Source organism: Pungitius pungitius, chromosome 4, assembly GCF_949316345.1.
Source record: "Pungitius pungitius chromosome 4, fPunPun2.1, whole genome shotgun sequence".
NCBI classification, from domain to species: Eukaryota; Metazoa; Chordata; class Actinopteri; order Perciformes; family Gasterosteidae; genus Pungitius; species Pungitius pungitius.
The window spans coordinates 8169031-8196779 of NC_084903.1; the positions used below are offsets into that span (position 1 = coordinate 8169031).

The following is a 27749-nucleotide window of genomic DNA, read 5'->3' on the forward strand; positions in this document are numbered from 1 at the left end:
AAACAAACAGTCAAATCTGATATTGAACTTTTCTTGCTATCTCTTCAGCTTTCGCAGACCTCCCCAATCTTATGCAGCACATGGACAACAACTTCAAGTACTGGAAAGGCCTGGACGACAGGAAGCTGCACAGCCTGCGACCGCCTCCGGAGTAGGGCCGCTGCTGCGTTCGGCCCTGGGACTCTGGAGTTCCGGGCAGCCCTCCTCTCTCCTGCTGCTGGGGCATCTCTCTCCCTGCCAGGCCAGCCAGCCAAAAAGGCCTCCTCGCCTTCACTCTCCTGCTTCTGTAGCACGCCGAGCATCCACACACAGAGGGACAGTATGCAGCGGTGACACCGCTGGCTTCGCAACCCTGTTCAGATGAAAACTGACAAACCGACATGGACACACAGCATCCTTACAAACTTCTCGTGCCTCTCGGCCATTTGCAGTGTAGCTGGTAAAGTGACATGACTGAGAGAGAGTCCTACAGGCCTCCATCCTTCCCCTAATTACCACATGGGCACTCTTTTCTGCCTGTGAAGTTGCTCTTTGAGTAAAAACTTGTTTACTGACGAAGCAAGCAACATGGGAGGAGTGTGGCTGGATGTGAAGGTGTCCAAATCTCGTCAGGCCATAGAATCACCTTTGACCTCCACCCCTGTGCTCACAACGTGGCAGGACGGCTCCTTCTGCCCCTCGAGGCCAAACCATGGAATAACACTCCACTTCTCTTCTTTTGGCAATATTTTCACGTGTCCTTCAGAAATACATCCACGTTGACACAACGCTTCCATAACAAACGTGTACGGGAATGCTTCCTTTATGGGTGAAGGAGTGGATCTTTACTTTAGGTCACTGCTGAGAGACGAAAGACTCATGATTATAGGTAACTAATTACAGATAATTTGGTTTGTCTTTTTTCTTTTCTTAGATGTTCCATATTTTCTTTGTTAAGATTCACAAACAAATTAGTTTATAAATAAATAACAACTAAATGTATTTCAAAAAGAAAGAGCGAAAAGCCAAAGTTGAAGACAAATACTACTATAGCTCTAAAAACACAATTATTATTCATATGAAGCATTACCATAATATACATTTTTATTTTCTTATCAAAAGTACAGTTTTGATTGAACACTTTTGTATTGCACTGTAAACAATATTACAAATATCTGCGTCTCAGTGATTTGTCCAGGGATGGGATGTTGTATTTTAGAATAAGCTGTTATTGTTGATCATCAGGAGTTTGTGTGCGAGTGTGTGTGGGGCGTGTGTGTTCGTGTGGGTGCGTTTGGGTCGTAGGTGTGGGCGTAGTCATTGTTGCAACAGTCCCTTACTCTTGGTTTAATGCTGTATACCGCTTTACATTTGACAACAGCAGAAATATGTGAAAACATTTTGGACTTGAACATTTTTTCTCCCAGAAATTTTTGTATCTGGTTTATCCTACTGAAAAGACTGCCTTATTTTATACAATATTTATACAGTACATCCCACTGTGCAACTGCAAAGGACATCTGGAGTTTTTATTATGACATAGTCAGAAGGTTATGTTCAAGTAAATCTCAATATTTTTATAGACAATGAATTTTACACTGGATTTGCAGCAAATGAGATCAACCATTATAGCTATCTGAATACCTGTGAATTGGATGGTCACTTGTATACAGAGAACTAAATGGTTAAGAAGGATGTGGATCGCAGAGTTGTCTATCACTGTCTTTAAGCAGTCTCCTAGAGGCCAGCTTGCATTGAATTTTGATCAACCACCAATCTATTTTGGCCACTTGTCCCACACCCTTATGCACAGACCCAGGGAACAGCTTTATGTTCAAGGGTGGTTTAAGTTTGGATACTAATATATGTTAAAGATTTTTGCTTGTTAAGAATATTTCCTCTTTAAACCGTATATAAATGCCATAACAATTAAGCAAATTATGGTAAATGAGAAGATTGAACCACAGTCATATTTGTTTCTCTTGTATGAAAGAACTGTACACTCAATCAGGGGATTGTTGGTTTCTTCTGATTCACGTCTTGGTCTGAAGGCACGGGGGAAAAAAATAGAAACTATTAAATGAAAAATAAAATAATTTCAATTATAAATTTGCAGTTCATTTTCTGCAATGGTTCAACCTGTGTCCTTCTTATGTGCTCTTTTCTTGTCTTTTTTACTCTCATTCTTTATTAGCCTACTATATGCCTTATTAATATATTTGACATTTGCACCCATTATGTGTTGCTATCTAAAAACCTTGTTAGATTACTTATTTTTCTAGTTTTTAGACTAACCGGAAAGGACCAAGTTTGAGTCTTCTAAATAGAAACAAAAGATGTTGCTCAAACTACATGGTGGCTGATTTAGACACCAACTGCATCTACCATAAAGAACACAATTAAACTAATTTCCTTTCTTTCAGGCAGTCTAATGTTCTCATAAGAATACCTGATTTCATCAGTAACAAGTGGTATTAGCAGCCTTATTCACCTCTCTACACTCTCATTATTTATCATTTGAAAACTTGAAAGAACATAATGCTTAGTGTATGGAATTGAGTGATAGTTTGTGAATTTAACTTTTCATTTGTAACTGTTTTGTTTCTTTCAAAGGTTGAATATTAAATATTCTCTTTTAAATTGAGATTAAGGAATGTTCATGGTTTGGTTTAAAAACAGACTATTTGACCAAGATTAGGAAATCATTGTGGTAGTTAAAGAACAGTATGTTGGCTGGTAAATGGAAATTATATAATGGTCTGCCATGTCTGAATCACTTTGTGGACCCATCTGTCTTCCTCTAACTCCTCTTTCATGGTCCTTCAAAACTAAAAAAGACGACATTCAACTTCTTACATCTTCCTTTCAGTATCAGTAATTCCTGCTACTGTTAAAGCACCTTGTTATCTAAATAAAATATAACAAATGGTTTATTTTTTCATGAATATATATTTTGTCAAATTTGTGTAAAATATGTGTTTGCTCATTCATTAGGCACACCTAATATCTGTGTGAACAGATTGTTTGATTACTCCATTGACATGGATTGTTAAATATGTCTCCGCTATTCAACAAAATGTATCTACATTCAGGCCTAACAAATGTGATGTGATGTAATACTGCTGATGTCATTTTAAAATAACCCTAACCCTAACCCTACTTCAAACATTCTTTAAAGGTGATGCTTCAGTTTGTAAACTTGTAATGCTAATTTTACTCTTTAAATTAAAGTGAATGCGTCTTAATAATTTGAAGATATTATAAAAATTAGGCACAAAAATCTGGACAAGTCCTTGAAGTTGTTGCACTACCCATGATAATTAAAAGATAAATTTGAACTGAACATTTGCCAGTCAGAGTTGTGAGTAAAAATGTAATGTGAATGTCCCTTCATCGGGGCCCACGTGCTCTCTATTGTCCCCACAAGCAGTTTAATCCGGCCTGATAACACCACTCATTCAAATGGTGCCACAACTGTTTGGAGTGTTCTATACTTAATCATTCATTTTTTTAAACGATTGCATGGAAACCCTGTACAAATCTCCGATGATGTTAATGAACGACCGGTCGCTAAAAGATTGTGTTACGTAACATGAAAACAGTTTAGCTTCCGCCACGTCAGACTTTGCGACAAGTCGTCAGAAGAAGTCGCCGGCGCCAGAAAGAGCAGACCGATGGCTCCCTTCGTCCAGCGGCAACTATTATATTAGAAAGTAATTTTATTTCACCACAGATTGGTGCTATGTCTTCAGGAATGACTGGGCATACACCGTAAGTTTTCCGTTGATTTTGAATACCTTAGGTATCCGTAATAATATACGGTATTAAAAACACTGCATATTTGCATTGAATAGTAGCTAGCCAAGAGTAATTCACAAGCTAGCATTCATGGCTGCGGCCTGCTAATGATTTTTAGCCTGTGTGGTATTACTTGTGCACTACGAAGGGCCTTACCAAAGTGCATGCTATCAAAACCCTTAAAGCTATATTCCCTCAAGTATTTATTGGGGATTGTTTCTGTTTACACGATTTTCGCAAAACGGGATGGTAACTTCCTTTAGCACGTTAGCTAATTAGGTAGCTAGGTCAGGCTTACCTTTAGCATTAGTTAACGCCAACGTTAGCTAAGTTCAGTTCGCTTAGCTCACCATAAACAATTAACGTTGAGCTGTTACAACGCCGGTTTGTTTGGACCTAAATACAAATGGCGTGGGGCTTTTTTTCAAATCACAAATGGTTTGTAGTCAAAGGGGCTTTGAAACCTTTAACGCGGCATGCTAACATTAACATTGCACGACTGGTTGGAATGAACCGCCATCCACGTTAGCAGAGTCGCCTGAAATCTTGTAATGTTTTTGTGTCGGTGTTCGGAGATATTTTGAGTGCAACAGTGTTTGTCGAACTGAAAAAGTTTAGACAAATACTGTGTTAGTGTGCACCTCCATTTTGCACAACGCAGTGCTCGGCCTTAACTTACTCGGCCCCACCGTACGATCTACTACTGGTTCATCAATTTAGAATGTTAACCTCTATAAAGTATTTGTATCTGCAAAGGCACAGACGTTGCCATTTCATTCTTCAAGCGGTTTTGCCACTCTACTAACATTGAATACGTTTTCAAATGAAATGGAAAGTCCATTACCCAATGACATCTTTGTTTTCACGTTTGCTAAACGTAATTTTGAGTTATACTTATTAGTTTGCATCTTGTGGTCTTGTATCTTTCCAGGTGTCTAACCAGCCGATGGGATAAGACAGCCCAGCCCAAACAAAGTGTGGATGTAAGGCAGCAGAGGAGTAGTGAAAATGCGGGCCGCTCATTACAAGGAGTTTCCAGCCCCGCTGGTTCAAACAGCCCAGTTTCCCAGCCGCCACAAACGGGAGAAAAGCCAGCGCCTCAGGGTGGAGTTGAAATGGCAGCGGCCATGGCTGCTAAAATAAATGCCATGTTAATGGCAAAGGGAAAGCTGTTGACTCCTCCACCGCTACTTGCAAAGGTACACATTTTAAATATTTGTAGGAAATAGGTTTTTCCTTATGGTGTTATTTTATTACCTATTCCATGTCATTGCACGTGTCTTGCAGACTGCCCCAAATGTGCCTGTGCAGTCAGCCACAGAAGAAATGGCCGTCACAGAAGTCGACATTAACAACGTGCCGCTGAATTGTCGGGACCTTCTTACTAAAGGAAAAACCCAGGAGGAGGTAAGTGGACAGTGGCCACCGTAGTCTTGTATTTGACAAACAATAAGGAAAAACAAAACGTATGTGTGAGGAAGTTGCTCAAAAGCTCTTGAACCGCTTTAAATAATCTTTTAAACTTACATTACCTTTTTTATTTTTCAGATCCGACAGTTCAGTGGAGCGGTCTGCTCAACGAAAGGTCATTACATGCCTGATCCTACAAAAGGAAAAGCAGGGTATGTACTAAAACTAGGGTTGTCTTCCTCCTATATGAAGAGATCAGTATCTCCTCCATTAGAATGATATACAATCAATAGGGCTCTATTTTCTACTTGTATTCACCTGAATAAGTAACAGTGTCATATCTATTCATACCATGATCTGGTTCTTGTGGAAGTAATAATCCATATATTTGTTTCCCATTACTCTTTAAAAAAATAAGCTTAACTTAATGGTATCAATGAAAAAATGCTCTTACCATAGTTTTCACTGTTAGTCAGTTAAAATATCAAAGCAGAAGATTGTTTGGAAAACCGAAGTCACCCATTGTCCTTGACTTTTCTGATATGCTTTCTTTTAGACAAAGACCTTTGTATTTACATGTCCAGGGCAAGAATCAGGAGCAGGTCAACAGTAAGTAGCACTTTAAGATAAAAATATATTAGTTTGTTATTTTCCTAATCTAATGTAATTTTGCATAAATTCTAAGCTGATGTCCAAACCTTGTTAACTGTTGCCTTAGAGGCGGTGCTGAGGATAAAGGAAATCATCACAGAGGACATGCTGAGGGCCTCAGCAGCATCAGGACAACAGGTGCCTGTCATGCCTCCGCTCACACTCTACCCCCAGCCTCCTCGTCTCGTCAACAACCCACCCGTGCCACGAATGCCCAACACCAACTCAGTGCCAGGTCATCGACCATCAGCTCCTCATTCTGGGGTAGGAAAATGACCTCTATAGCAAAGTACACCCCTCTAAGTGTGGTTACTTTTTAAATTACTCAATGTTACCATGGCAAATATTTCTACATGCCTCCTCCATCATCACGTCTTTCGATGGATGTGCAAGATTGGCAAATGAAATGATCACGTGGACAATAAAATTCGGCTTATGTTGAAATATAATTCATGGCTCAGGTCTTTTGTGTTAAATATTTATTGTCCGAGTTAGGATTCTGTCAATGGAGGTTAAGAAAGTGGGGCAAATGAAGACCATGTTGCCTTCACTGATACCCACCTCCCAAATTAAGCAGCAGAGAGAACGTCCCTGGTCAAAAGGGAAAAGCCTTGGATTTCTGCATCTGCTAACAACGTTGCTCGATGTCTTATTGTAGCTGTTGATGTACAACTTAAATATGCATGGCATTATAATAGATCATATGTCTATGTTCCCTTTCCAGAGTTTTGTGCACACAAAGATTTTTGTTGGCCTCGACCAGACTTTCCCCTTCTTCAACGTAAACGAAAAGATCGAGGGTCCGGGAGGTTCGTACCTGAGTCACATCCAGACTGAGACGGGGGCCAGAGTCTTCCTCAGAGGAAAGGGTTCTGGCTACATTGAACAAGCTTCAAAACGAGAGTCTTTTGAGCCTCTTTATGTCTATATCAGGTATGTTCATCCCAAAAGTCCACCTGTATTGGAATGTTCTCATTGGCAATAGTTCATAGGGAGATTCATTATCATAATATACAAAGACAATGTTACTGCACAAGCTTTAGGTTTAAACAGCTTATTTTAAAGGGAAACCGAAAAGGGTTTTCATTTTAGTTACTGACAAATTTTCCTTAAATCGTGACAGGACATTGCTTATTGTGGAGAAGTTACTGGTCTGATTTTGATGAAGTTGAGCCCTGGTTTTGGTTCACCTCAGAGCCTTTCTTGCATATGAATGCAAAACATCTTGCCATCTGTTCCACCGTGTTCAAGTCACACCTTTTTTGTTGCAGTCACCCAAATTCTGCTGGTTTGGAGTCAGCGAAGAAACTCACCGAGAGTCTGCTGGAAACTGTAAGTTCATAATATCCACGTTAAAATAAAAATATAATTGTTAGTTTGAACAGAATGAAATGAAAGCCGGCTGGGAGGTTTAAGAAGGTGAAGCTATTGAAGTGTATAGCTTTCACTGATACCCACCTCCTAAAGAGAAAGTGGTAGCGTGAACCACCTGATCTCCAGAGATAGGTTTTGAGTGCTCTGCACCTACCCACAATACAACTTGGCCCTCAACAAGTAAATCAGCCCACACTTTGTAGATTGTGATCCAGCGGCTCACCTAGTTTTTGTTTTCTCTGGTTCTCCAGGTGCGAGATGAAAGCGCCCGCATGGTGTCGACGTACACGGCCACCGGCTCAACACAACGTAAGTATTCTTTTATGTCTTGAAACAAATTCCAACAGGGTGACCAAATATAAGCTACTAGCTTACCGCATTCTTCTTGTGGTGGTAAATCATCCCCTCACGTCTTCAGTGGGGCAACAATAGGTTGAAATATTACCGTACAGTTGTTAAAACAGCGTTATTGATTCATGTGATATATGCTTTTAACTCCACGTTCTATACTTTCATTTCAGCATACGCAGCACATGGATTTCCACCTAATAGCAATTACTCTAGCCAGGGGTCCTGGTATAACTACCCGGCAAATGGGTATGCTGGAGGCTATTCAGCGTACTCAGGAGCCAGTGGTTATTGGAGTAATGCAAATGGTCCCCCAAGTCATTCTAACATGTCGACAAACCCTCCATCTTCTCAGGCAATGGTTCAGTATCCGGTGTGTCCTAGGAAACCGCATCCGTATCTCGTCCAGGTAAATGCCGAAGATTGAGGCTGCCCGGAATTATTGAGAACAGCATTAGTTCTAGTATTGATTTAACTAGTAAAATGCAACTATTTCTTATTGGAAATAGTCATTGGAAGGTCCTTTTTCTTTTAGTCTGAAAGGTAAAAATACAGTGCACTCTGCATGGATATGGACCTGCGGATGTATATTCCAGCTTTTTTAATCATGCAGCTCCTCATTTAACATGAAGCCTGGCAAAGGAGTGGTTGACCTGCCATTATAGAAATAAATTAAGCCTGGTAAATGTGTTTAATTTAATTAGCTTTATTTAGCCCACTAATTAATCAATTTGTCACTAGTCTAATCAGCTTGCCACAAACGTAATCTGTGGCATTATGTTAGCACTTTTTTAGATTTAAAAAAAACTGCTGCTGCTGCATTGGTGTGTGTTTGCTTTGCTCTACTCAAGGATCCAGGCATCAGTGAGACCGTGGAGCCTGAAGGATCGTTAAACACCCCCCATGACTCTGGAAGTCCCAGGCGTCATTTCCAGGAGGGGGCCAAGCAAGACTCGGTGAGCTGGAACGCATCTTCAGATCACTGAAAGATCTGCCATTTCGTTTTAATGTATACTTTCATACTTTTCTGTTTAGCCTCCGAGCAGATCCCCAGAGCGTCCCGCTAATCAAGAGTCTGCTCTTCCTGCATCCAGTGTTAGAGAGGAGAAAGTAGTACAAAGGTCAGTCAATAGACCTCCTGTTCTTTCTATATTTGTTGGTGGTGAACGTGGTGTAGATTTTGATGGTTTCTCTTCAGGATTCTTATGCCTCCACCGCCGCCTTTCTTCGCGGCTCCTGGCCCCGTCGCACGCAAAAGGCAGAGAGACCCAGTGTGTCCGCCTGGCAATGCCGTGTCAATGGGTATGCAATTTTTATCTCCAGATATCCTGAAGTTCTAAGTACTCAAGACATGTCATTTGCATGAAATGGCATCCCCCCCTCCCGTTTCATTTGATACCCTCCCCCCCGGCTGTGGATCAAACTAACTCGGAAACAACGCTAACATGCGGCTCCTCAATGGGTTTCCTTTTTTCTCCTCTTGCTTACTCACCCTGGCCCTCTACCTTTTTCTTTCTCCTTTCTTCTGTATTATTGTTCCAATACAGGTGTTCAGGACAAAGTGAGCGAGAAGAAGTCTAAAGTGGAAGAGGATGCTTCCGGGCTTGTGCCATACGGGGGGGATTCCTCTGATGAAGAGGAGGACAGGACACGCAGCAGTAAGGCTGATCACTCATAACCCCTGACCATCCATCCCTAAAGTCCCCTTTGAGCACATCATGCTATTCTCAAACACAAATTCTCAACATAAAAGGAAAAATCCACCCTCACATTTTCCTGTTTTTAAGCCCCTTTATTTCAGAGAACACATTGCATTTTTGAACCCCTTTTCACGAATTTCTGGTGTTCATCTGAAGACTGATCACAGGTGACTGCAAAGCACGCTGTCAGGCTGACAATCGATACAAACAAAAACACGGGTAGTCTTTGACTGATCGCCAGCTGGTCATGTTTGATCCCCTGTAAACCTGAGAGGATTGTTTTATTTTTGTATGCTTGTGTAGCTTTAGCCCCTTCTGTTTTTTTTACTTTTCTGTAACTCATACTGATGGAAAATTAAAACAATGGCCATTTATAGCTGGGCTAACTAGTTCATATGACATGATGATTTGTTCCACAGAATTTCCCAAGTGTTATTCTACCATTTGTTAGTGCTGATATGGGGAGCTGTCTTTTTATTGTACAGTTCTGAATTGAGAACCTGCACTTACTGATGTCTTAAGTTTGTTAAACTAATCCCGTATAACTAACTATTCAGGGTGGGTTCTTCCTAAGAGTTGAATGCAGTTATCAATAGATTTTCATCTTTTCAAATGCATTTGTTTGAATCTGAACACTTGGTCTGCTGCAGTTACTGATGCTATGAATACATATTGTAAAATTCAGTGAAATGTTTTTCTTTCTTGGAAAATGGTGTATGCTTGTTCCCATGGAATACAATAAAAAAAAAAACACCTGAAAAGCCCTCGTCCTTGGATACTACCCATACTTAACCAATTTCGTGAATAATAAAACCAGTTCTTCAGTTGTAGGTTTTATTCCATGTTAAACCCAGCTCTGGAAGCTGGCATTAAATGAATGCATATTTGGGTGCCTCGATGCCGTTGTGTACCGTCAGAGCGCCGGGGTTATCCAGGCCAAAGCAAGGTTGGACATAATTCTGGAAGTGACATTGGAAGGTGTGTAGGTGTTGTTCCAGAGCCACGTTAAAAAAGGACAGGGTCCCCCTCTTGTAGTCCAAAGCCACTCCTATCCGCACAGGGTTCACTGTGATCCTCAGGTCAGGACTCCAGCCATTGTGCAGAAACTCATATTTATGCCTGAACAGCAGGAAGGCAGGCATTAAGATGGTGTAACGTTCCGACTCGTCAGCCGCTTGTAAAACAAATGCTTTTTGATGAACCAACATCAGGATTTCAAATGGCTGCAGATCAAAGGAAATGAGGAATGTGCGTAGGCAGGATCACAGAAGACTCCCACTAAAGGAAACATGCGGAATTATTTGCTAAATGAGAGTTCTTTCTTACCCCAAAAAGTTGCCATAGCAACACTTGTGAAATAACATTAAAGTCTTGGCCCAGTTTCCATGTACTGCAGTAATCTTCCCCTCGAGGATCAGTGTAGTAATTTTAACACATCTGCATCCACTTGGTCCTATAAACTTTCTTCCCAGTTTGTACAACACATGTAACTTCAAGTGACTGAGCAGAAAACTAATACAAATTGTAAGTAGTTCATTGTTAATGCAATTAAAAAAACTATTCTTTCCTTCCCACCCTTGACGTCAGGTCAATTAAAACTAAAATAACAGAACTCCTGTAGACGGATACGGAGCATACTGACCACAGGCATAAATACAGCCGGGGTCTCTAGGACCCCAAACGCAACAATGAGGTTTATCACTATCCACAGAGTTGCCTCTTTACCTGGATGGAGTGAGAATGTGTCTCATACACCACGAGGTGTTGTTGGCGCCGAGATACGTGTTCCTCTCAGTGTCCTCCGACGCAACTCCAATCCTAAACTCGGTCCCATCGTCCACCTCGACCTCCCAGTAATGCCGTCCTCTCACTGGGATCAGATCCCCTAGGACCGCGGCACACCTGAACCCACAAACGTCTCTGATGAACGAGCTCACATTATCTCTTGTAACACAAGCAGACATTGTACGCTTTACCTGGTAAAAGCGTTGTTGTTGTCCTCTAAGGCCATGGCGCTAATTGGCAGCTCCTCTTCTTCATAAAATATGGTGAAGCCGTCCTCAGAGATGGACAGGCAAGGATGGGCAGTGTCCTCAAGGAGGTAGAAGAGCGTACCTGCACAGGTAAGTTATCATGGGAGGGGAAAGTAAGTTAGTGAAGTACTGCACTTTACATACACGTTTTTATTTACATTTGATGCTTTGAACTTCTGATCCGCTACAACAGCTATATCAAGTTTCCATAAAAATAGCACGGTCAAGGAATACTAAAATCTACACAAAAAAATAACATTAAAATATGCAGTAAGTCAAAAACAAATTACTTTATTATGTTTAAAAAAAATTAGTCATAGTTGATATAGTATATATATATGATCATAGTTGTAAAAAAATAAGAACTCATGAATAAGTCATATTATAGTATAATGTTGGGAAAAGCAAAGGTTGTACATATTTGACTTCAGTGGTTCCCCAGCTGGAGATCAGGACCCACACAGGACTCTCCCCACTCCACATTGAATAGTTTTACATCAAGGTTCACATGAAGGGCCTCTCACCTGTGGTGGCCACAGCAATAACTTCACTCCTGCCACTGGGCCCGCCGATGTTGACGGCTCTCACACAGATGAGGTAACGGCGTCCCGTCTGCAGCTGGATCAGACACTGACAGGTGGGCACGGCTACTACAGACCTGAAGGATTAACCCAAGAGACACCAGGCTGATAGCATTTTCTCATGAAAGTGACTAAATGCACAATGGTGGGAAATGTAAATGGGGTGTTAGAACATTTTTCTCATTTCGGATAAAGTTTAGCCACAAAAACACAGACTAATAGAAACAAAATGTTCAACTGTTCTCAGATTTGACCACATGAAAAATAAGCATCCCGAACGTCACGATACAACAGTGCTGCAGGAGCTGAGGCTAATAATAGATTTTTCTAGGACAGAGTGTGGCTTGATCCAGCAGCTCTATAACCACGGGACCTGAAAAACACACAGCAAGCACTATCACAGGCCTGTTTATGGATGAAGCAAAGGCCTAATTAAAAAGGACAGGCCACGGAAGATGAATACCATGTGATGCTGCATCTTTGAAGCTCTGCAAAATCCCTTAGAGTGTTTTGGTTCTATCGGTGCTATTTTTAGTCCACCTCTGGAAAAAAACGTGACATATTTCAAGAACAGCCCAATTAAGCTGTGGGCTCGTTTTCCGCGATGAATCCCTTGACACACAGGTCAATGACACAGGTCTTACTCAGCGATGCTCTCCGAGGCGTCAGGGCCCGTCTCCCTGAGCTCCACAGTGTAAGAGTCCACGGGGTTGGTGTTCCCCGACTCCCAGCGGATCAGAGAAGCCTCGGGGCAGCTGGTACACTCCCTCTGCTTGATCGCTGGAGGCGACGGCACTGGAGAGAGGGAGAGACAGATCAACCGCGCGGTTCTCTCCAACGTGATGGAGCAAACCCGGCTGTGATGCCCTGTGACGCCCTGAAACGGTCATTTGAACTGAAGTGTGAGAACTCCTCGGGGTGGCGGTAAGAAAAGCGGCACGCGTTACCGGTCACGTATAAGGTCTTCTCGCTCGCTGGGCTGATGCCTGTGGTGTTGGTCGCCGTCACCCAGAGTTCATACTGCGCATTCGGCAGCAGGTCTGTCACCGTGCGGTGGGTTTCCTTCACTTTCACCTTGCTCACTGAAAGAAAAAAACAAAACAGAAGATTCCCACATCAGCAGATGGCAGAGGGTGTTGTCCGTGCTCTGAATGCGCCCAGTGTCTCCGTGCCGTACCCTGTGGAGCGCAGGAGCCGTCTGCTGGCGTGTCCTCCAGCACTGGTCTGTAGTAAAGCTCGTAGTACTCCACCGTGTCGTCGGAGAACAAGCTCCAGCACACGCGCAGGGACGTCTGGGTGGCCGAGTTGGGCGTCTGTGGGTTGATTACTGGGGCAGACGGTGCTGTTTTTATGTGGGTGAAACTTTTATTAGAAGTGTTTTTCTTTCCTGAACACCAAACAGGACAACTGACCATGGGAATCAAAGGCAAAATGAACCTTGAATCTGCGTATTGTACAGAGAGCAGTCGTTGTTCGTGTGCAAACCAGACCTGGGACAATGTTGATGGAGTCCATCATGGTTTTGACATCAGACAGGTCAGCCAGTGGGGTGTCAAACTCGAGACTTGTAGCCAACGTGAGGTCAACCTGCTCCTCTGCAAACTCCTCGATTCTGTTTGAGTACATGACAAGATCAAAGAAACTTTGAGTAATAGGATACATTAACTGGAGTAAAGCTGCTCGTGTCATGTCAAATTGGATCACTCAAAATATCATCAGCAGTTTGACCAAGAAAATCTCAATGGTCTGCATAAAGTATGAGGACCTTCAGCACAGACGTTGCTTGTGTCAAGACAAAGAATTCACTTTCCTGCTAAAAATGTAGCTACTTTAATAACATTAGTCTAAAAATAAAGGCAGAAAAGCACACAAAAACAGTCTTGGCCTTGGGCCATTAGGTGGTTAGTCATTTGAAGTCACACTGCAGTCACAGGGTCACACCCGGAGGAATACTCACTGAGCAGCGCCACACTTACCTTCTGATGGTAGGCATAACTGCCTGTCAATAAACGTCAAAGAAAGTCATTGGACAAAGTCAATAAACTAAGAAACCCTCAATATTTCCTATCCCAGATACCATTTGTTGTTTTTTAATTTTTTCCCCTACAACAGCACCGTGACAACTAACCCGCCCTCTGAAAGGGGTTTTTCATGTTTGCAACAACAAAGCACACGAGGGGCGAGTCTCGGACACCTTGAGGAAAAGCCTCTTGTCGTGGCAGCGGTAGACCTCCTGGGCCGTCTCGATCAGCTCCTTGGAGGCGTCCATCGCCTGACCACAAGCCAGCAGCTGCTTGTACAGGGCCTCCAGCTTGCCCTTCTTCTCCTCCTCCAGCCCAGCCGCCCTGTCGTCATACCGCTGAGACAACGTCTGCAGCACATCGTTGTAGTGTTGCTCCAAGTGCTGCTCCTGGCGGCCAAAATTCTCCTGCACACGTGTACACGCGCGCACGTGCACATTAATACAATTCGACATATGCGGAGAGAAAAGAAGAGTGAGGAGCAGCAGGCAGCTCCAAGAGGCACAAACAGAAATCTGACATCTTCAACCTGGATTTCTGTTTTTGAGTTGAATAAAACAAAAGCGTGATGAAAAGTATTCCCAAAAACTCAGAGAGAAATACGCCATTAATTTTTACCTCCACCGTGAGAAAGATTTCCTCCAGATGACTTGCAAAGTTCTCCATCTCAGTGACCTTGCCCTGCAGCTGATTCCTGATTATTATGATGTCACTCTGAAAACAATAGAATTTTGATTCAAACTAATACTACAAAGCATGTTCAGCCTTTGTTGTCAGGACTTTGAGCTCAAATCTGAAGGTTTGGTCAAAGAAATAACTCGTGGACGGCTTTATCTGAATTGATAGAAGTCCACAAACCTTAAGCAAAATATCATTGTCATTTTTAGGGATGCAATAGGATGTTGTGTTGTTACAATTTTGGGTGTCACTGAGGCATTTTAAAATATTCATTTTGCACCAAAACCCTCTGGGAAAAGTGATTTATCTTTTAACAGAAACAGTTTAGTTCATTAATTATTGGCCAAAGCCAAGTTGGTGTTCCCACCTCAGTTTGAAACACATCACAATGAGGTCCATCTTCTTCCCCGATGGGGGGTGGAAGGCTGTCCTCGCAGGGCTCAAAGCAGAGGGACTCGTCGGTATCAATGGAAAACCTCTGGAAGGTGGAAACCCCTCGGGTCGCCCTCACTCCTCCGTCTGCCATGTTGGTCGACTCCTGGTGCTCAGCTTCTTCTGTGATCACATCCAGTCTGCCTCCTCTGATCTCAAGCATGAGGCACTGTGGAAGGCTTACAATCCATTTAGGATTCAAGTTACTCACACACAAAAAAATACAATTTCATTTCAGTTTTATAACCAAAATAATTTGAGGATCAACATTTTGACCACTATTGTAAACACATCTACATTCAGTAACAAGGGAACAGAATGATCAAATATGCACTCTTCAAGCTTCCACTAAGCAACTTGTATGTGCTGATCAGGCAGCCTTTGCTTCAGTTATCAATAACGAACGAGCAGCAGAAAGCATATTTACCTCGATAATTCAGCAGGCCGGTCGGTTTCAAACAGCCATTTCAGGCCAACAGTGCTGTCCCGACCAACCGGCTGTGCGAGCAGCCCAACTCTCACCCAGCAGCTGTGACAGAAATAGATGCGACTCGGATTGCTCAAATGTCGAAGGCATTCTAACATCAATGTTGGAAGTAATTTTATTGATTAAAAAAAAGAAGAAAAAACATAGGCCTACAATTTATACTAATTATATGCATCAGTTGTATAACCACTGTAAGCCTTGAAACCAGTTTGAGCTTTCATGTATTGCTATACGAAAGTGGAGTTCCCCTAACATGTGATTCAAAGGTCCAAGTTGAACACAACACAGGGGACATTGTGGTGCCTTCAGGGCCCACGGAAAAACTTCGAACTAACTTAGGCGATTTAAACGTCTGTGTGTCACATAAAGGTGTGGAGCCCTCGCTTACTCTTTCAGTGCGTCGGTAATACAATGAAAAGCTAGGGCTTTTTCCACAAACGTTGATTGGCGTTACAATTAAGCAACACGGACCTGCTGAGCAGAAAAAGTAAAGCATGGCAATGCTGAGTGGCGCTCTAGTTAATTTATTGTCTAAATGACGTGCGACGTGCATTAATAAACGTAAACCCTACATTGATGCACGTGTAACCGGTTGATGATCCGTTTTTCGATAGTTCTGAATATGTCGGAGGTCCGTGAAGGCGGCTTACGTCACGCAAATGGCGGACGTTGTAAACACAGCCAGCAGCTTCTCGGAGGCCGAAGTGAACGACTTCTTTTCAAGATGAACAATGTGGAGATCGAGCGGATAGACAGCCTGGAAGGCTGGGTGGCCGTCAAAAGCGACATATTCGAAGAAGCCGAGACGTTCAAGCTGGGCTTCATCGTGCAGTGGAACGTCATCGAGTGCAAGTTCGCCGTCACCTGCCACAACAGGACGTTACAACGGAAGAAACGCGGAGCCGAAGGAGTCCCCGGAGACCCTCAGACGAGCTGGGCCGGCCTCTTCTCCGTGTGCGACCTGAAACACGTCCACAAGCAGTTTCAATGCGTAGCGGACGTCTTGGGGACCTGCTTCCCGGACCTGTCGGAGTTCGAGGACGGCAACATGTGGGACCTGCTCTTCCTGGGTCGGCGCTCGGGTCCGGAGGACGATGACCGGCGGGACCTCGACACGCCGTGTCGGAAACTCGAGAAATACTTCAGCGCGGCCATCGACATCTGCGGCCGGAAAATCGTGCTCGATACGTTGTTCACGCAGGACGAGCGGGGCGTGGAGGAGTACTTCGAAAACCTACAGGAGTTCAAGAGGAAGACCATGCAGGAGGAGATGGCCCGCGCGAAGGGCCTCTTGCGACAGGTGAGAATGGGGTCACAGGTGGTCACATCCGGGTCACGGACACATGCCAACCAACCAGCCGTGCACCAAAGGTTTGTGGGGATCATACTTGCAGGAGGGTCTGATATGTTGTTCAAATATCGCTGAGCACAGACGAAATAATAAAGACACCTCTTGGTGTGACACAGGATTAACTAAATGTAGCCTTATAACCCGTGAGAGTAAACTTTTGAAAGCAGGACTTGGTTTTACATGTGTACCATTGACACACAGTACTGAGTAGATCTAAAAATGCCATAAAACCAAAGTTTCATGTTTGTTTTGATGATACGATATTATTAGAATGATGCTCTTTTTCATCGTTGTGTGTTGCCTGTGGGGCATCACAGCCTTATGCATATATGTCTTTGATATACTCAAACATATACCTGTATAAGCCAGACCATTATTTCCAGGTGTTTTGCTTGAATGAAAGGGATGAAGGATTGGGCTAAGCTTGTGGTGCTGTTCTGCAGCAGGAATAGCACCACACGGTGGTGAATGAAGCATACTATGACACAGCAAACGTTCGACCTGCTTGTGGTGTAGAACCGAAGCTGAAGATGTTGCTCCACTGTTTGTCTTTCGCAGACTTTTGCCCCTTTACCAGGATTTGTTCAAAGAAATGCAACACAAGTAAATATCATGGTGAGATATGTGTTACGGGGGTCATGGCAGCCAACATCTCCATTTTAAAGCCCAGAGATTTGAGACAATGGAGAAAAGTAAAATGTATACAGCATGTGTACATCACTACGAGCTGCTTTTGTTGACACTGTGCCAGAAAGCAGATTTGACACCATAGCTTGTTGCATTATTGTATTTAATATGTCTTCAATCATACAGCTCAACTGTATTATTGTTCCCTTCAAATACATAACCTAACTCTACCTGACAGCAATGTCAATTATTGATCCAGATGACCAAGCTGCACACGAGGTCTGTGGTCTAAAGGTGTCTAAACCTAGTGCATTTTATTCTGAAAAGACTAATATAATCTCCAGGACCTAGCTGTGGGCTCAGAAGAAACCCGGATAAAGGTGTCCATGTCTTCCGTGTTTGCAGATCCTGCAAAGTCATGGCAGCGCAGACCGAATGGTGGCGCTGCTCAGCATCTACGAGGAAGAGGACGAGGCCTACCAGGACCTGGTCACCGTGGCCACCACCTTCTTCCAGTATCTGCTCCAGCCTTTCAGGGACATGAGAGAGCTGGCCTGCCTCTACAAGATGGAGATCCTGGTAATTACAAACAGCTATTTAGCAGCTGTGGCTTTTTTTTGTTGTTGCATATTCTCCATTCTCATTACGAGTAAGTACCCCTGTGCAGGGGCGTGGTAGTGGGGGGAAAAGTGGACCTGACTACTCAGGGCCCCGTCTAGGGAGAGGGCCCTTTGCTAACCCGCATCCTACAATGGCATGTGTAGGGGGCTCACTGACATTGAGAGTATACAGGGCCCAGAATTTGGTGCTACGCCGCTGCCCCTGTACAATGTCTAACAGGCTGGTTGGTTAGTGGAATGATTGGCCTGTGCTATACCACACTGTTACACACATAAAGATCAAGGGATTTCCACAATTTGATACCTTTAGATCTCATCCAAGCAAAATGTGAGGTCCAGTTTTATTTTCTCACAACAACTTTAACTAAAAGCTGAATGATTAATATTTGTGGGTTAAGCATCTGCAGCCAATCACTGCGCCTAAAGTTGTCCCATGTTTTTCTTCTTGCGTTGGGTCTCTGCAGAAGTCTTTGGAGTTCGAGGACTTGGGTCCTAAGAGAATTGCAGCTCTGGAGAAGGAGGCAGACGAGTGGAGAATGAAAGCAGCCGATGCAGTCGCCTCAATTCAGGACATCACTGTCACCTACTTTGCACAGACATCAAAGGCTCTGGCTGGTAGATGTTGCTGCGTCTATTTCTCTTATTTGTGCATCAATGAATTATTGAATTAGTTTTATCTGTCATTCCTCAGCACAGGATGTGCAGTAGACTCACATTCTGCTTTTCAACTGCAGACTGACAACATATTTATAATATATCTATGAAAGTCCATGAAATACATTGTAGCGCTCATCTAAATGAAATGAACACATACATGATCTATGAGATCATTGCGCTGTAGGACAAATGCCACATTCTTGTTGTATTCACATTTTCATGTGGCAGTTATGTGGATTTCCACCTTGATCTGAGCGAAGGCATTCACAAGAAATAAACCTTTCAATCTTGAATAGATTGGTATTAGAACATCTGTAAAAACCAAAACCTATCACAAAAATGGATGTGCTTCATGTGATGCCCTTGTGTGTGTGTTCAGGCATGTTAAAGCAGATGGAGGAGGATAAGGGTCGTTTTGGAGCTGCTGCCTGGGCGTCTGCAGCCCCCAGACTGGAGAAATTGCGCTTCCTGTTGGCCAAAGAGACACTGCAGCATATGAGGGCTGCAGAGATGTGCCTCAACCGCAAGAAAGTGGGCATCCGACGAAGGGTGTGTGCTTTATTTTTTTTGATTAACATCCCGCCCCCGCCCCCTCCAACCTAGTTGTTCTGTATTTAGTTAGAACATTCTTTAATATATGGAATCTCTGGTATTAAAGCTTCAGTTTAGTTTAGTAAGTCTTTATCTCTGCTGTTAAGTCAGACGGGATGTGACACAGTGAATCTTCCACTTGGTATTCTAGTCTGACTTTAATATCTGGCTGTTGTAGTCCTTTGATCTATTCATGAAGCCTGTGAAAACAGAGATACACCTTAAAAAACCTGCGTGCATGAATATGTCAGCGGGTCTGTGTTTATATACACATTCTGAAGAACGTGTCAGCTGCTGTAGATGCATTCCTCGGAGTACAAGGGTGGGGACAAAGGGGTATCTTGGGTAAACAGCAGCAAATAACATTTTAGCGTTTTGAACAAAGGAAGAGAACCTTCACCGTCATGTGGCTGCCTTATTCACCTGATTAAACCTTTTAGAGAGACATGTCAATGCAGAGGGAATCTACCACTGAAATTAAAACGAGACAGCTGGGGGAGATCAGTAGGCTACACCTTCTATGTGTATATATAATCTATATATATTTTATACATATTTGGTCTATTTTCATGAGAGATTTTTGTATGCTTTGAATGAGTAAGGTCATTAACTTCATATCAGACATACTTAACATTACTGTCCTACCTTGCGGGTGGCTGTTAGTTTCAGCACATTTCATCAGAGCGTGAAATCCAACATGCAGAGATTAAAACTGGCTTGAAAGGTTAACCAGCAGTGAGCAGAGCTTTGTTTCCTCACCTGGTAATTGGAAAAGAAAACTCTGTGCTATGTTTCACACTTTCAAGCATTCTTATAAGCATTCTTATGTCAAGAAATCCATCTGAGAAGGTGAAAAATAAGAATCACGGATGGGACCATGCGGCGGGTGCTCTTCCACTAAACATGTTTCAGTTTGACAGCTGACTTTGACAGCTTTGATCATTCAGCGGTGCTTTAAAGGGTCTGCCTGACGAGGGTTGGTTGGGGGAAGGGTGGGGGTTAAAGAGGCCTAACGGCTGACCGCCGGAGCGCCCGAATGCTTGATTTGCCACAGCCGAACTGGAAAAAACGTTTACTGGAGATGTTGTAGTCTTAAACCCTCATCGACGAGAGTCGTTCCTGAAAGAGAGAATTTGAAGGAACATTGACGGAAATATTAAAAATGGACGTTAAAACAATAAACAAGCCAAATTTAGAATACAAGTTGCACTGCAGTTCATGAAATAAACAGTAGTACATTTCAGAAGTGTAGGCCTTTGAATCTGGTTGCATCAAAGGCAGCAACAAGCAGAAAAGTCTTCCGTCTTAATTTTAAGCAGCTGAGAGTCTCAGCAGACCTGCAGCTGTCTGGGAGTTAGTTCCAGATATGTGCAGCAGAATAACTGAGGCTGCTTCTCCATGTTTGGTCCCGACTCTGTGAACAGAAACGAGACCCGTCCCAGACGACCTGAGGGGTCGAGATGGTTGGTAATGTGGCACCAGGTCAGACATGTATTTTTGCCCTGAACCATTCAGGCAGTCAGTCCTTTGTTGGACAGGAAGCCTTGGACCTCAGTACCTGCAGCGTTCTGACTGAAGTTTTACAGTCATGTGATACAAAAGATGAATGCATGGACAAGTTTTTTTTCTCAAAAATCTGTTGAGACATAAGTCCTCTAATCCTTAATATATTCCTCAGGTGATTTTGTAATTGTCTACATGGCTGTTCAGATTCAAGTCCTAGTTTCAAGTGAAGAAAGTTTATTTGTTCAATGCATTAATCCAACCCTTTTGGGATTACAGTCCCCTGGAGACATAGTTATGTAGATGTTTGTGTTTCTTTCCATAATCTCAGCGAAGGCAAAGTCCACGAGTATGAAATAAGAGTTTGTTACAATTCCCCTTCGGCCTTGAGGAGGTCGGTTATAACGAGTTGCGGTAAACACTTGGTGACTTTTTGCATCTTCCATTTTGTTTTTTGCGCCCTCTGGTGTTTTGGAGGATAATGCAACAAACAAATCTTGATGCCTTTGTGCGTAGCTCACGCACAGGTTCATTGTGCGAGTATCAACAAAGTTGTGTGTGTGGCTAAAGAGCCCAAACACACACACACACACATCTCAACTGTTACACACACACAAACTGTTATCCGCCCCACTGTCGGAGATGAGTATCAAATGGAGGGATCAAATACAAAAAAAACTCATTCTTGCTCCAGCGGAAAGATTTTACCTGTGGACAGACACAAAGGTTCACACTCACTCACGGACCCACACGCGACCCGAGGGAAGAAAAGGAAAGAATGTAAAGCAGCAGCTGATTAAATTAAAATGTGTGAAATGTATTTACTAGAAGGTCAGCCATGAGTATGCACAGTCCCGCCCTCATTAGGCTGCAATATGCAAAGTGTGATCCTTTTGAAATGTGTCTGTTGTGGTGCAGTTGAGCGGCCTTTCCGACAGACTCAGGAGCCAAGGAACTGATTCCAGGTCTGCGTGTGACGACGACCAGCAGCAGGAAACGGTGGACCAGCTGGAGCTGAAATTCTACGAAGCGCAACTGGAGCTGTACGACACCAAGTTTGAGGTCCTGAAGAATGAGGAGCAGCTGTTGGTGGCTCAGATAGACACGGTGCGGCGGCAGATCAAAGGTAGAAGACACATGGCGCCAACCGCAGAGTTGTGCGCTGCTTCCACAGGAAACGGGTGTTCGACCGTTCACAGAATCCCATCACGAACGTGCTTTCTGCGTTACTGTAAACATACCAGCTCTAGACCTCTGCCATGTAAAGCCCTTCAATCAATACTAGCTGAAGTTAAGGGTCGCCTTAGCAACACCAGTTGCGGTCCTTCCTGTACCCGTGGATGTACACAGGAGTACTTTGATACGGGAGAAAAACTGTTGCACACCCGTAAAAGAGGGAAAACGGGTTCTCCATTGCAGTTTCCTTTTTTTGGTGTACTGGCACATTTAATATATGGTTGTGTTTTTTTGTTAATGTTAGATTGGACCATGTTACACGGAAATGTGTGTTGTACACATTATATAGCACCGTCCGGTATGACGCCACGCTACACCACACCTCCCAAGGAGTAGAATCAACACCTCCCCGACACGGTGTCGGCTAGAGATAGATATCACATGATGTTTCACATGCTCATCACACATCCAAAGTATAGGGTTACATTATGCTATTCAGGGGCTTCTGATTTTCCGGCCACTTGGTGTCTTGTGCACAGGGTTTACTCTGGGGAAATGCAGGTAAATATTTCCCTAATTGCACCTCCTGGGACCAGGGACGATCCCAGGTGTGTGTGTGTGTGTGTGTGTGTGTGTGTGTGTACATGTGGTGTGTCTGGGTCCGTCCCTTTTGGCTCTTTCAGGGTTCATTTTCCCAACCAAGCAGCAGGAAGGTGTCCTCTTAGCAGTTGCTGCTCGGTAAAGAAAGCATGAGGAGGGGGAATAATATAAAATGTGTCACATCAAAGGAGAATCCTGAGTGTATGAAGCCTTTCAATAGAGGTCAAAGTTTATACTGTCACTAAGATACCCTTTAATGGACAAGGTTTATTTCCAATGCCCTTGTTGGAATATATAAATGATGTTCTTTGAGATCTCATTACTTTTTCACACAACTGACACCGGTCAAGATGCAGATGACCTGCTTTATTGTATGCACGTAACCATATTCACAAAAAAAAGATGTTCTAGTCAGATTATGCTAATGTTTCCAGTTTGAATACAGCAGTAATAATAATAAGTCTCTCCCTTAATACTTCATGTTATTCAGTTAATAACATACTGCTGCATCGGTACTTGCTTTAAAAGGCCTCTTTGTCATGCAAAACCTTTTGAAAATGGCATGAAATCTCAAAAGAGGAAACCTGGGTTACATGTCTAGCACATGGAAAAACACAATGGAAAGTAACGATGTCAGACGTACACTTGTTTGAGGTTGAGGTTGAGAGCTTCTGGAGCGTTTTGAAATGATCGGAGTGCATTTGTGTTGCAGAGTTGAAGGACGAGGTGGTGTACTACGACGTGTGTGAGGATGCAGAGGAGCTGCAGAGCTTGGTCCACACAGGCATTCAGCAAGCCGACCCTCCGGCTGTCAGTCATCTCAAAAGAAGCCTGCAGGCTTTGGAGACCAAGAGAGGCCGAATCTGTGCCCGGCGGGCTTATCTCCGCAACAAAAAGGTGAGCCTCTCTCTCATCACGAAGAATGGTTTTTTTGGGGGGATTTTCTTCCCTCGATCCTTTTCTTCCCTGAAATTGCTGAATTCCGATGGCTTTTTTCTCTCTATTTTTAGACGTTATTATTTTCCCTTTGTATCAGTTTCACTGCTCCATTCCAAACTTTGAAGAACATATTTACCCAAGAATGTTTTAAGTATTTATATATTCACGCCTGTGTTTAGGATCAGTGCATCGAGGCCAATGAGCAGAAGCAGCTTCCCGCCAAGCAGAGCTCCATACTCTTCAACCAGCATCATCACGTCCACCTGGTATGTCTCCACGGCAACAAGACAACCCCACAGCAATGCGCGGGCGCAGGCCGCAAATGAAACTGGATCCAATTCTTTGACTGTTAATGCCCTTGGCTGTGTCCCCCCCCCCCCCTGTCGCCTGCAGAAACGAGAGAAGAGGAAGGAGGAGGAGCAGAGGAGGAAACAGTGGGTGGACGAGGAGCGAGAGAAGACTCTGAGCAGATTACGCTCCTTTAGAGAGGTCAGGCTCTCTCCCTGTGCTCCGTGTGGCCTTCCCCCGGTTTAATGAGGACATTTCTTGGCTTGTCACATGCCGCTTTCTCTGCCCCCTTTTCCCGCCTTTCTTTTCACTGGGTTTTACCAGAGAGGAAAGAGATACGTTGGTCCAATGTTTGATTGTTTAGGAGCATCGATTGGCTGGAAAGAGTTTCACGCTCTGTCAGTGCTGACACCGCTGATATCAAAAACTCAACGTTTCTTCTTAAACATGTTCAAAAGTCATTCTGTCCATGCGGCCGGTCCTCCACTTTGGTCCAGAATGAATTATCTCAAACTCTGTAAGGACATTCTCCCCCCCCCCCCCCCCCCCCAGCATGACTGTGGTTTTCCCTTAACCTTTCATGTAGCGTCACCTTTGCATAAAACTTTCAATTTATAATGTTTGAATTATTGATCCAACTAGAGGAGCTTGGGATTTTGTGCACATTCTCTCTGTCGCTTCTGGTTAAACTCAATGCAGTGTGAGACATACAGAGAGCGAAAGAAGACACAAGAGTGTCCTCTTGTGTCCTCGTCGTTTTAACGTTGGACGATGTCCGTCTTCCTTAAAGCGACGCTCTGCCTCTTCTCTCCTCTTTTTCAAGAAGCGACCGGGCCAGTTCATCCTGAAGACTCATTCGCGGATGTCTCCTGCCGAAGTGCCGTGTCCCTCCCAGCCGCTGTCCATCATCAGCCTCGGCCCCCCTGAAGGACCGCCCCCCTCGGTCCGTCCTGCACCCAGACGCACCAAAACGTCCAGCAAAAGGCGCCTTGAGGACATCCCTGTCCAAATCTTCTCTGCAGCGCCACCTCCAACGACAAGCTGCCCTACCGCACCTCCGCCTCCGCCTCCGCCACCTCCGCCTCCACCACCACTGCCTCCCGCCATGCCACCCCCACTGGTCCGAGGGTCGCCTTCCCCCAAAGACTCACCGAGGCCTCTTTGCGAAAAAGAGGACCCTGCTTTTCCAGCCAAGAACACGCTGTCACAGAATATAGGTGAAATACCAGCACACTTCTGCCATTTATGTTCCCTGTGATAAACAGCCCTACTTTTTTTTTTACAAAATCCTCCTGGTGGATTTAGAGAAAATGTGTGAATCTGTCAGACTGCAGGGAAGGTGGTTTGTTGCAGAGAGAAGCGTGTGTGTGCATGTGCGTGTATCCGTACATGGTGTTCTGTCCTGAATTTCCATCTTCCCCCATGAGGCCGGAGGAGGCATCTTACCTCAGTTGTGGCCCTGCTGATGCTTACTTTACCCTGCAGGGAGACTGCAACGCACATTTTCTGAGCTTTTGTAAAACAAAGGTCATTCAAGGGGAAGCTGTTGTAAACAAAATGAGGTGGAATCTCTTTGCAGTCTGCTTTGTGCATGGAAAATGTTTAAGATGCTCCATCAGAATTAGACGACGCCTTCTTTCTTACTAACGCAGCTTGCGTCCGTTGCCTTCGTTGTGTTATTACCGCAGGAACGATGGACGAGGTGTTGGCCTCATTGCAACGTGGACGGATTCAACTTCGGAAGGCGCCCGATCCCAGGGCCACACCCCCAGCTGGGGACACGAGGACCAGTCTGATGACGGCCATCCGACAGGGAGTCGCCCTGAAGAAGGTGAGATGATCCACGAGAACATGCAGCAGCCGAAAGCTAGATTGACAAATTTGCCTGACGAGCGATATCAGCTCACTGCAGATGCCGTGTGTGTCTCAGCCAGAAATGTTTTGTGTCCTACAATGACGGCATGAAGACACATCACACTGTGGCTGTGATCCATTTAGCTGCTGCTGTTCCTGTGTCCTTGTGCGGTGCATGCAGCCCTAGATGGAACAGAGCCACCATTAATGTTATCATCAGTTACACCTGTGCTCCCCAATTAAGTCTAGATGAACTGCATGAAAAGAGATCAAAGACACATTTAAGAGCACTACGTAAACGGCGATGAGCGGTGGTGCTGAACGGACTCTGGTCGTGTTCTAGATGGTTCCCGCTCGGCCAGAACTCCACAGCAGCGGGGACAACGAGCTGGAGCGCAGCATCAAAGCCGCCATGATGAGGATGAAGAAGGTGGCGGCAGATTCTGACGACGACGACGACAGAGGGGACGACGAGACGCAGAGTACAGACTGGGACAGCTGAGGACCCCCCCCCCTCCCCTACACACACACAGCAATGAAGTTGTTCTCTTTAAATCGTTTTTCTTCACGGTTGTGAGCTACAGCTCAGGTTGCTGCCAGACAAAAAGACGGATGGGATTACGCCTCTTCTCACATAAACATTGCAGCTTTCGAAATAGCCCGGAGAAGTTGTAATACATCCAAATCCGTGGCTGTTTTTTTGAAAATCCCAACCTGCGCGGATGAGGCGCTGCAACGCTTCATTATGAAGAAGCAGAATGGCTGTGGAAGAGATGACACTTCTTTAAAGGCCTTGAGAGTCACACAGCAGGGGAAGCCTGAGAGACGCTCACACTACACAACTCCATCATCACCAATATTCCTTCTGCACAGACTTCAGTTACTTTGAATGTAATTCAATCTGATATTCTTAAATTTGACCCGACTTTTTCCCCAAGTAGGGCTGCAGTACAATGAGTTTTGTAGTTTTTTTTGCATTTTATTACTAAACAAAGAGAGGGGTTGTGTCCTGAAGTGCAGCAGTGTGAATCATGCAGGCAACAAGTTTAAAGTCCACGTCACTGTTTGTGTTACAGGTTTGATGCACTGTCCTCCTGGTCCTGTTTTTCCTCTTTGTGTTGGAATGACAACAATGTGTGAGGCTCTTTTGTTGTGTAATATATACGTCATCCGTTGTTTCTTTTTTTCCTGTGTGAGGCCATGACAAATGTGTCAAGTTAACCAAACTAGACACTTGTTTTGTTTTTTCCCGATAGCCAAGACTTATATGACACAAAGCACTTACCTGAGGAGACAAAGCTATAATGTATTAGGATATCAAACTTGATCCAGTTCGCTGCTGTTGGCTGCCGCTGAAACACAACTGTGTTTTAATAATAAATGAAGACATGTTTGCTCATGAACAGTTTGTTGGTGATTCCTCTGTTGGAAGAAGATCTTTTCCTGTGGTGTGCCACGAGTTCTCTGTGCCTCCGTCATAATGCAACTCCAGTGAGAGGAGAGAGCTTTGGCAGATCGGTCGCCCACCTGATGACGACGACTCCGATGACGAATGCAACACGTTGTGACGTCCACCACGGCAGCCGTCTCTCGGTTGCTATTGGGTTCACACGGCTCAAACCGAGAGGAAGCTGCTAGCAGAGTTAGTTATAGACGTTTCCCCCCCCCCCCCCCCCCCCCCCGGTGCCTCGTCGAGGGGTGTGTGTGTGTGTGTGTGTGTGTTATTTGTCATCCGGGTGATCTGGGGAGAATACAAGTCGTGCTCCTCGGGGAAAGTCACACATGCGTCAGGCAATGTAGAGAAACCAGACAGTGGAGCGTCAACATGAAATTCCGCAGCCTGTTACCATGGCAACAGGAAGTCTTAGTTGTAGCGGCCCGCAGTACTCTCTCTCGCGCTCTCTCTCTCGGACGCATGCAAAGAGCAGCATAGTCTCTTAATGATGTTTCACCAACTCGCCCACTCGTCACTGGTCACACAATGAGCCGGGCTGAGAGAGTTTGACGCAGCATGAAGAGCAGAGATGCTGCTGTTGCTGCATTCCCAAAAT

General features: G+C 44.2%; 4 protein-coding genes across 8 annotated transcripts in view; 3 read left to right on the forward strand and 1 right to left on the reverse strand.

Moving 5' to 3' along the window:
• pde8a (phosphodiesterase 8A) overlaps positions 1-2088 on the forward strand; it is a 37101-nt gene extending 35013 nt beyond the window's left edge. The window contains exon 22 of the mRNA XM_037483393.2: positions 49-2088. Within this exon, the coding sequence (XP_037339290.2) occupies positions 49-155 (107 nt within the window). The 3' untranslated portion in view covers positions 156-2088. The remainder of the gene's footprint in view (positions 1-48) is intronic.
• A 1486-nt stretch (positions 2089-3574) lies between these two features.
• Positions 3575-10024, forward strand: LOC119225733 (KH homology domain-containing protein 4-like). The gene is made up of 14 exons (XM_037483739.2): positions 3575-3750; positions 4709-4976; positions 5065-5184; positions 5326-5399; positions 5744-5796; positions 5906-6102; positions 6563-6771; positions 7110-7170; positions 7464-7521; positions 7734-7969; positions 8412-8516; positions 8596-8681; positions 8759-8862; positions 9108-10024. The coding sequence occupies exons 1-14, from the start codon at positions 3722-3724 to the stop codon at positions 9236-9238; spliced, it is 1731 nt and encodes a 576-aa protein (XP_037339636.2). The 5' UTR covers positions 3575-3721; the 3' UTR covers positions 9239-10024.
• Positions 10025-10077: 53 nt separating this feature from the next.
• LOC119225635 (fibronectin type III and SPRY domain-containing protein 2) lies at positions 10078-16187 on the reverse strand. 4 transcript variants are annotated; one of them, XM_037483647.2, is made up of 14 exons: positions 16065-16187; positions 15433-15534; positions 14941-15184; positions 14514-14609; positions 14069-14302; positions 13851-13873; positions 13365-13486; positions 13052-13216; positions 12822-12956; positions 12519-12669; positions 11818-11951; positions 11237-11375; positions 10986-11162; positions 10078-10379 (listed from the first exon to the last, which is right to left on the reverse strand). In XM_037483647.2, exons 3-14 carry the CDS (start codon positions 15166-15168, stop codon positions 10130-10132), a joined length of 1854 nt encoding a protein of 617 aa, XP_037339544.2. In that variant the 5' UTR covers positions 15169-15184; positions 15433-15534; positions 16065-16187; the 3' UTR covers positions 10078-10129. The 4 variants fall into 4 exon arrangements, with proteins under 4 accessions (XP_037339544.2, XP_037339553.2, XP_037339534.2 ...); XM_037483656.2 differs by having other exon boundaries at positions 14941-15174; positions 15433-16157; XM_037483637.2 differs by having other exon boundaries at positions 15433-16157.
• A 29-nt stretch (positions 16188-16216) lies between these two features.
• Positions 16217-27101, forward strand: LOC119225485 (WASP homolog-associated protein with actin, membranes and microtubules). Of its 2 annotated transcripts, none has more exons than XM_037483375.2 (11): positions 16217-16792; positions 17876-18049; positions 18555-18705; positions 19127-19296; positions 21760-21967; positions 23330-23514; positions 23736-23822; positions 23950-24045; positions 24668-25061; positions 25533-25675; positions 26042-27101. In XM_037483375.2, exons 1-11 carry the CDS (start codon positions 16217-16219, stop codon positions 26198-26200), a joined length of 2343 nt encoding a protein of 780 aa, XP_037339272.2. In that variant the 3' UTR covers positions 26201-27101. The 2 variants fall into 2 exon arrangements, with proteins under 2 accessions (XP_037339272.2, XP_037339278.2); XM_037483381.2 differs by having other exon boundaries at positions 24671-25061.
• The last annotated feature ends 648 nt before the right edge of the window (positions 27102-27749 follow it).

What these genes read in the sequence shown, in the direction of transcription:
- LOC119225635 (XM_062561700.1), bottom strand. Translation starts at nt 15,590, where the DNA reads ATGTTAGAATGCCTTCGACATTTGAGCAATCCGAGTCGCATCTATTTC. An exon ending in AAATCTTTCTCACGGTGGAG is followed by an intron (nt 14,303 to 14,513) that starts GTAAAAATTAAT and finishes ACACGTGTGCAG; the next exon opens with GAGAATTTTGGCCGCCAGGA. An exon ending in CACATTCTCACTCCATCCAG is followed by an intron (nt 10,380 to 10,985) that starts GTAAAGAGGCAA and finishes CCTGCTGTTCAG; the next exon opens with GCATAAATATGAGTTTCTGC.
- LOC119225485 (XM_037483375.2), top strand. Translation starts at nt 16,217, where the DNA reads ATGAACAATGTGGAGATCGAGCGGATAGACAGCCTGGAAGGCTGGGTG. An exon ending in CACGCTGTCACAGAATATAG is followed by an intron (nt 25,062 to 25,532) that starts GTGAAATACCAG and finishes TTATTACCGCAG; the next exon opens with GAACGATGGACGAGGTGTTG. An exon ending in AGGGAGTCGCCCTGAAGAAG is followed by an intron (nt 25,676 to 26,041) that starts GTGAGATGATCC and finishes GTCGTGTTCTAG; the next exon opens with ATGGTTCCCGCTCGGCCAGA.
- LOC119225733 (XM_037483739.2), top strand. Translation starts at nt 3,722, where the DNA reads ATGTCTTCAGGAATGACTGGGCATACACC. An exon ending in CTCCACCGCTACTTGCAAAG is followed by an intron (nt 4,977 to 5,064) that starts GTACACATTTTA and finishes CGTGTCTTGCAG; the next exon opens with ACTGCCCCAAATGTGCCTGT. An exon ending in CGCATCCGTATCTCGTCCAG is followed by an intron (nt 7,970 to 8,411) that starts GTAAATGCCGAA and finishes GCTCTACTCAAG; the next exon opens with GATCCAGGCATCAGTGAGAC.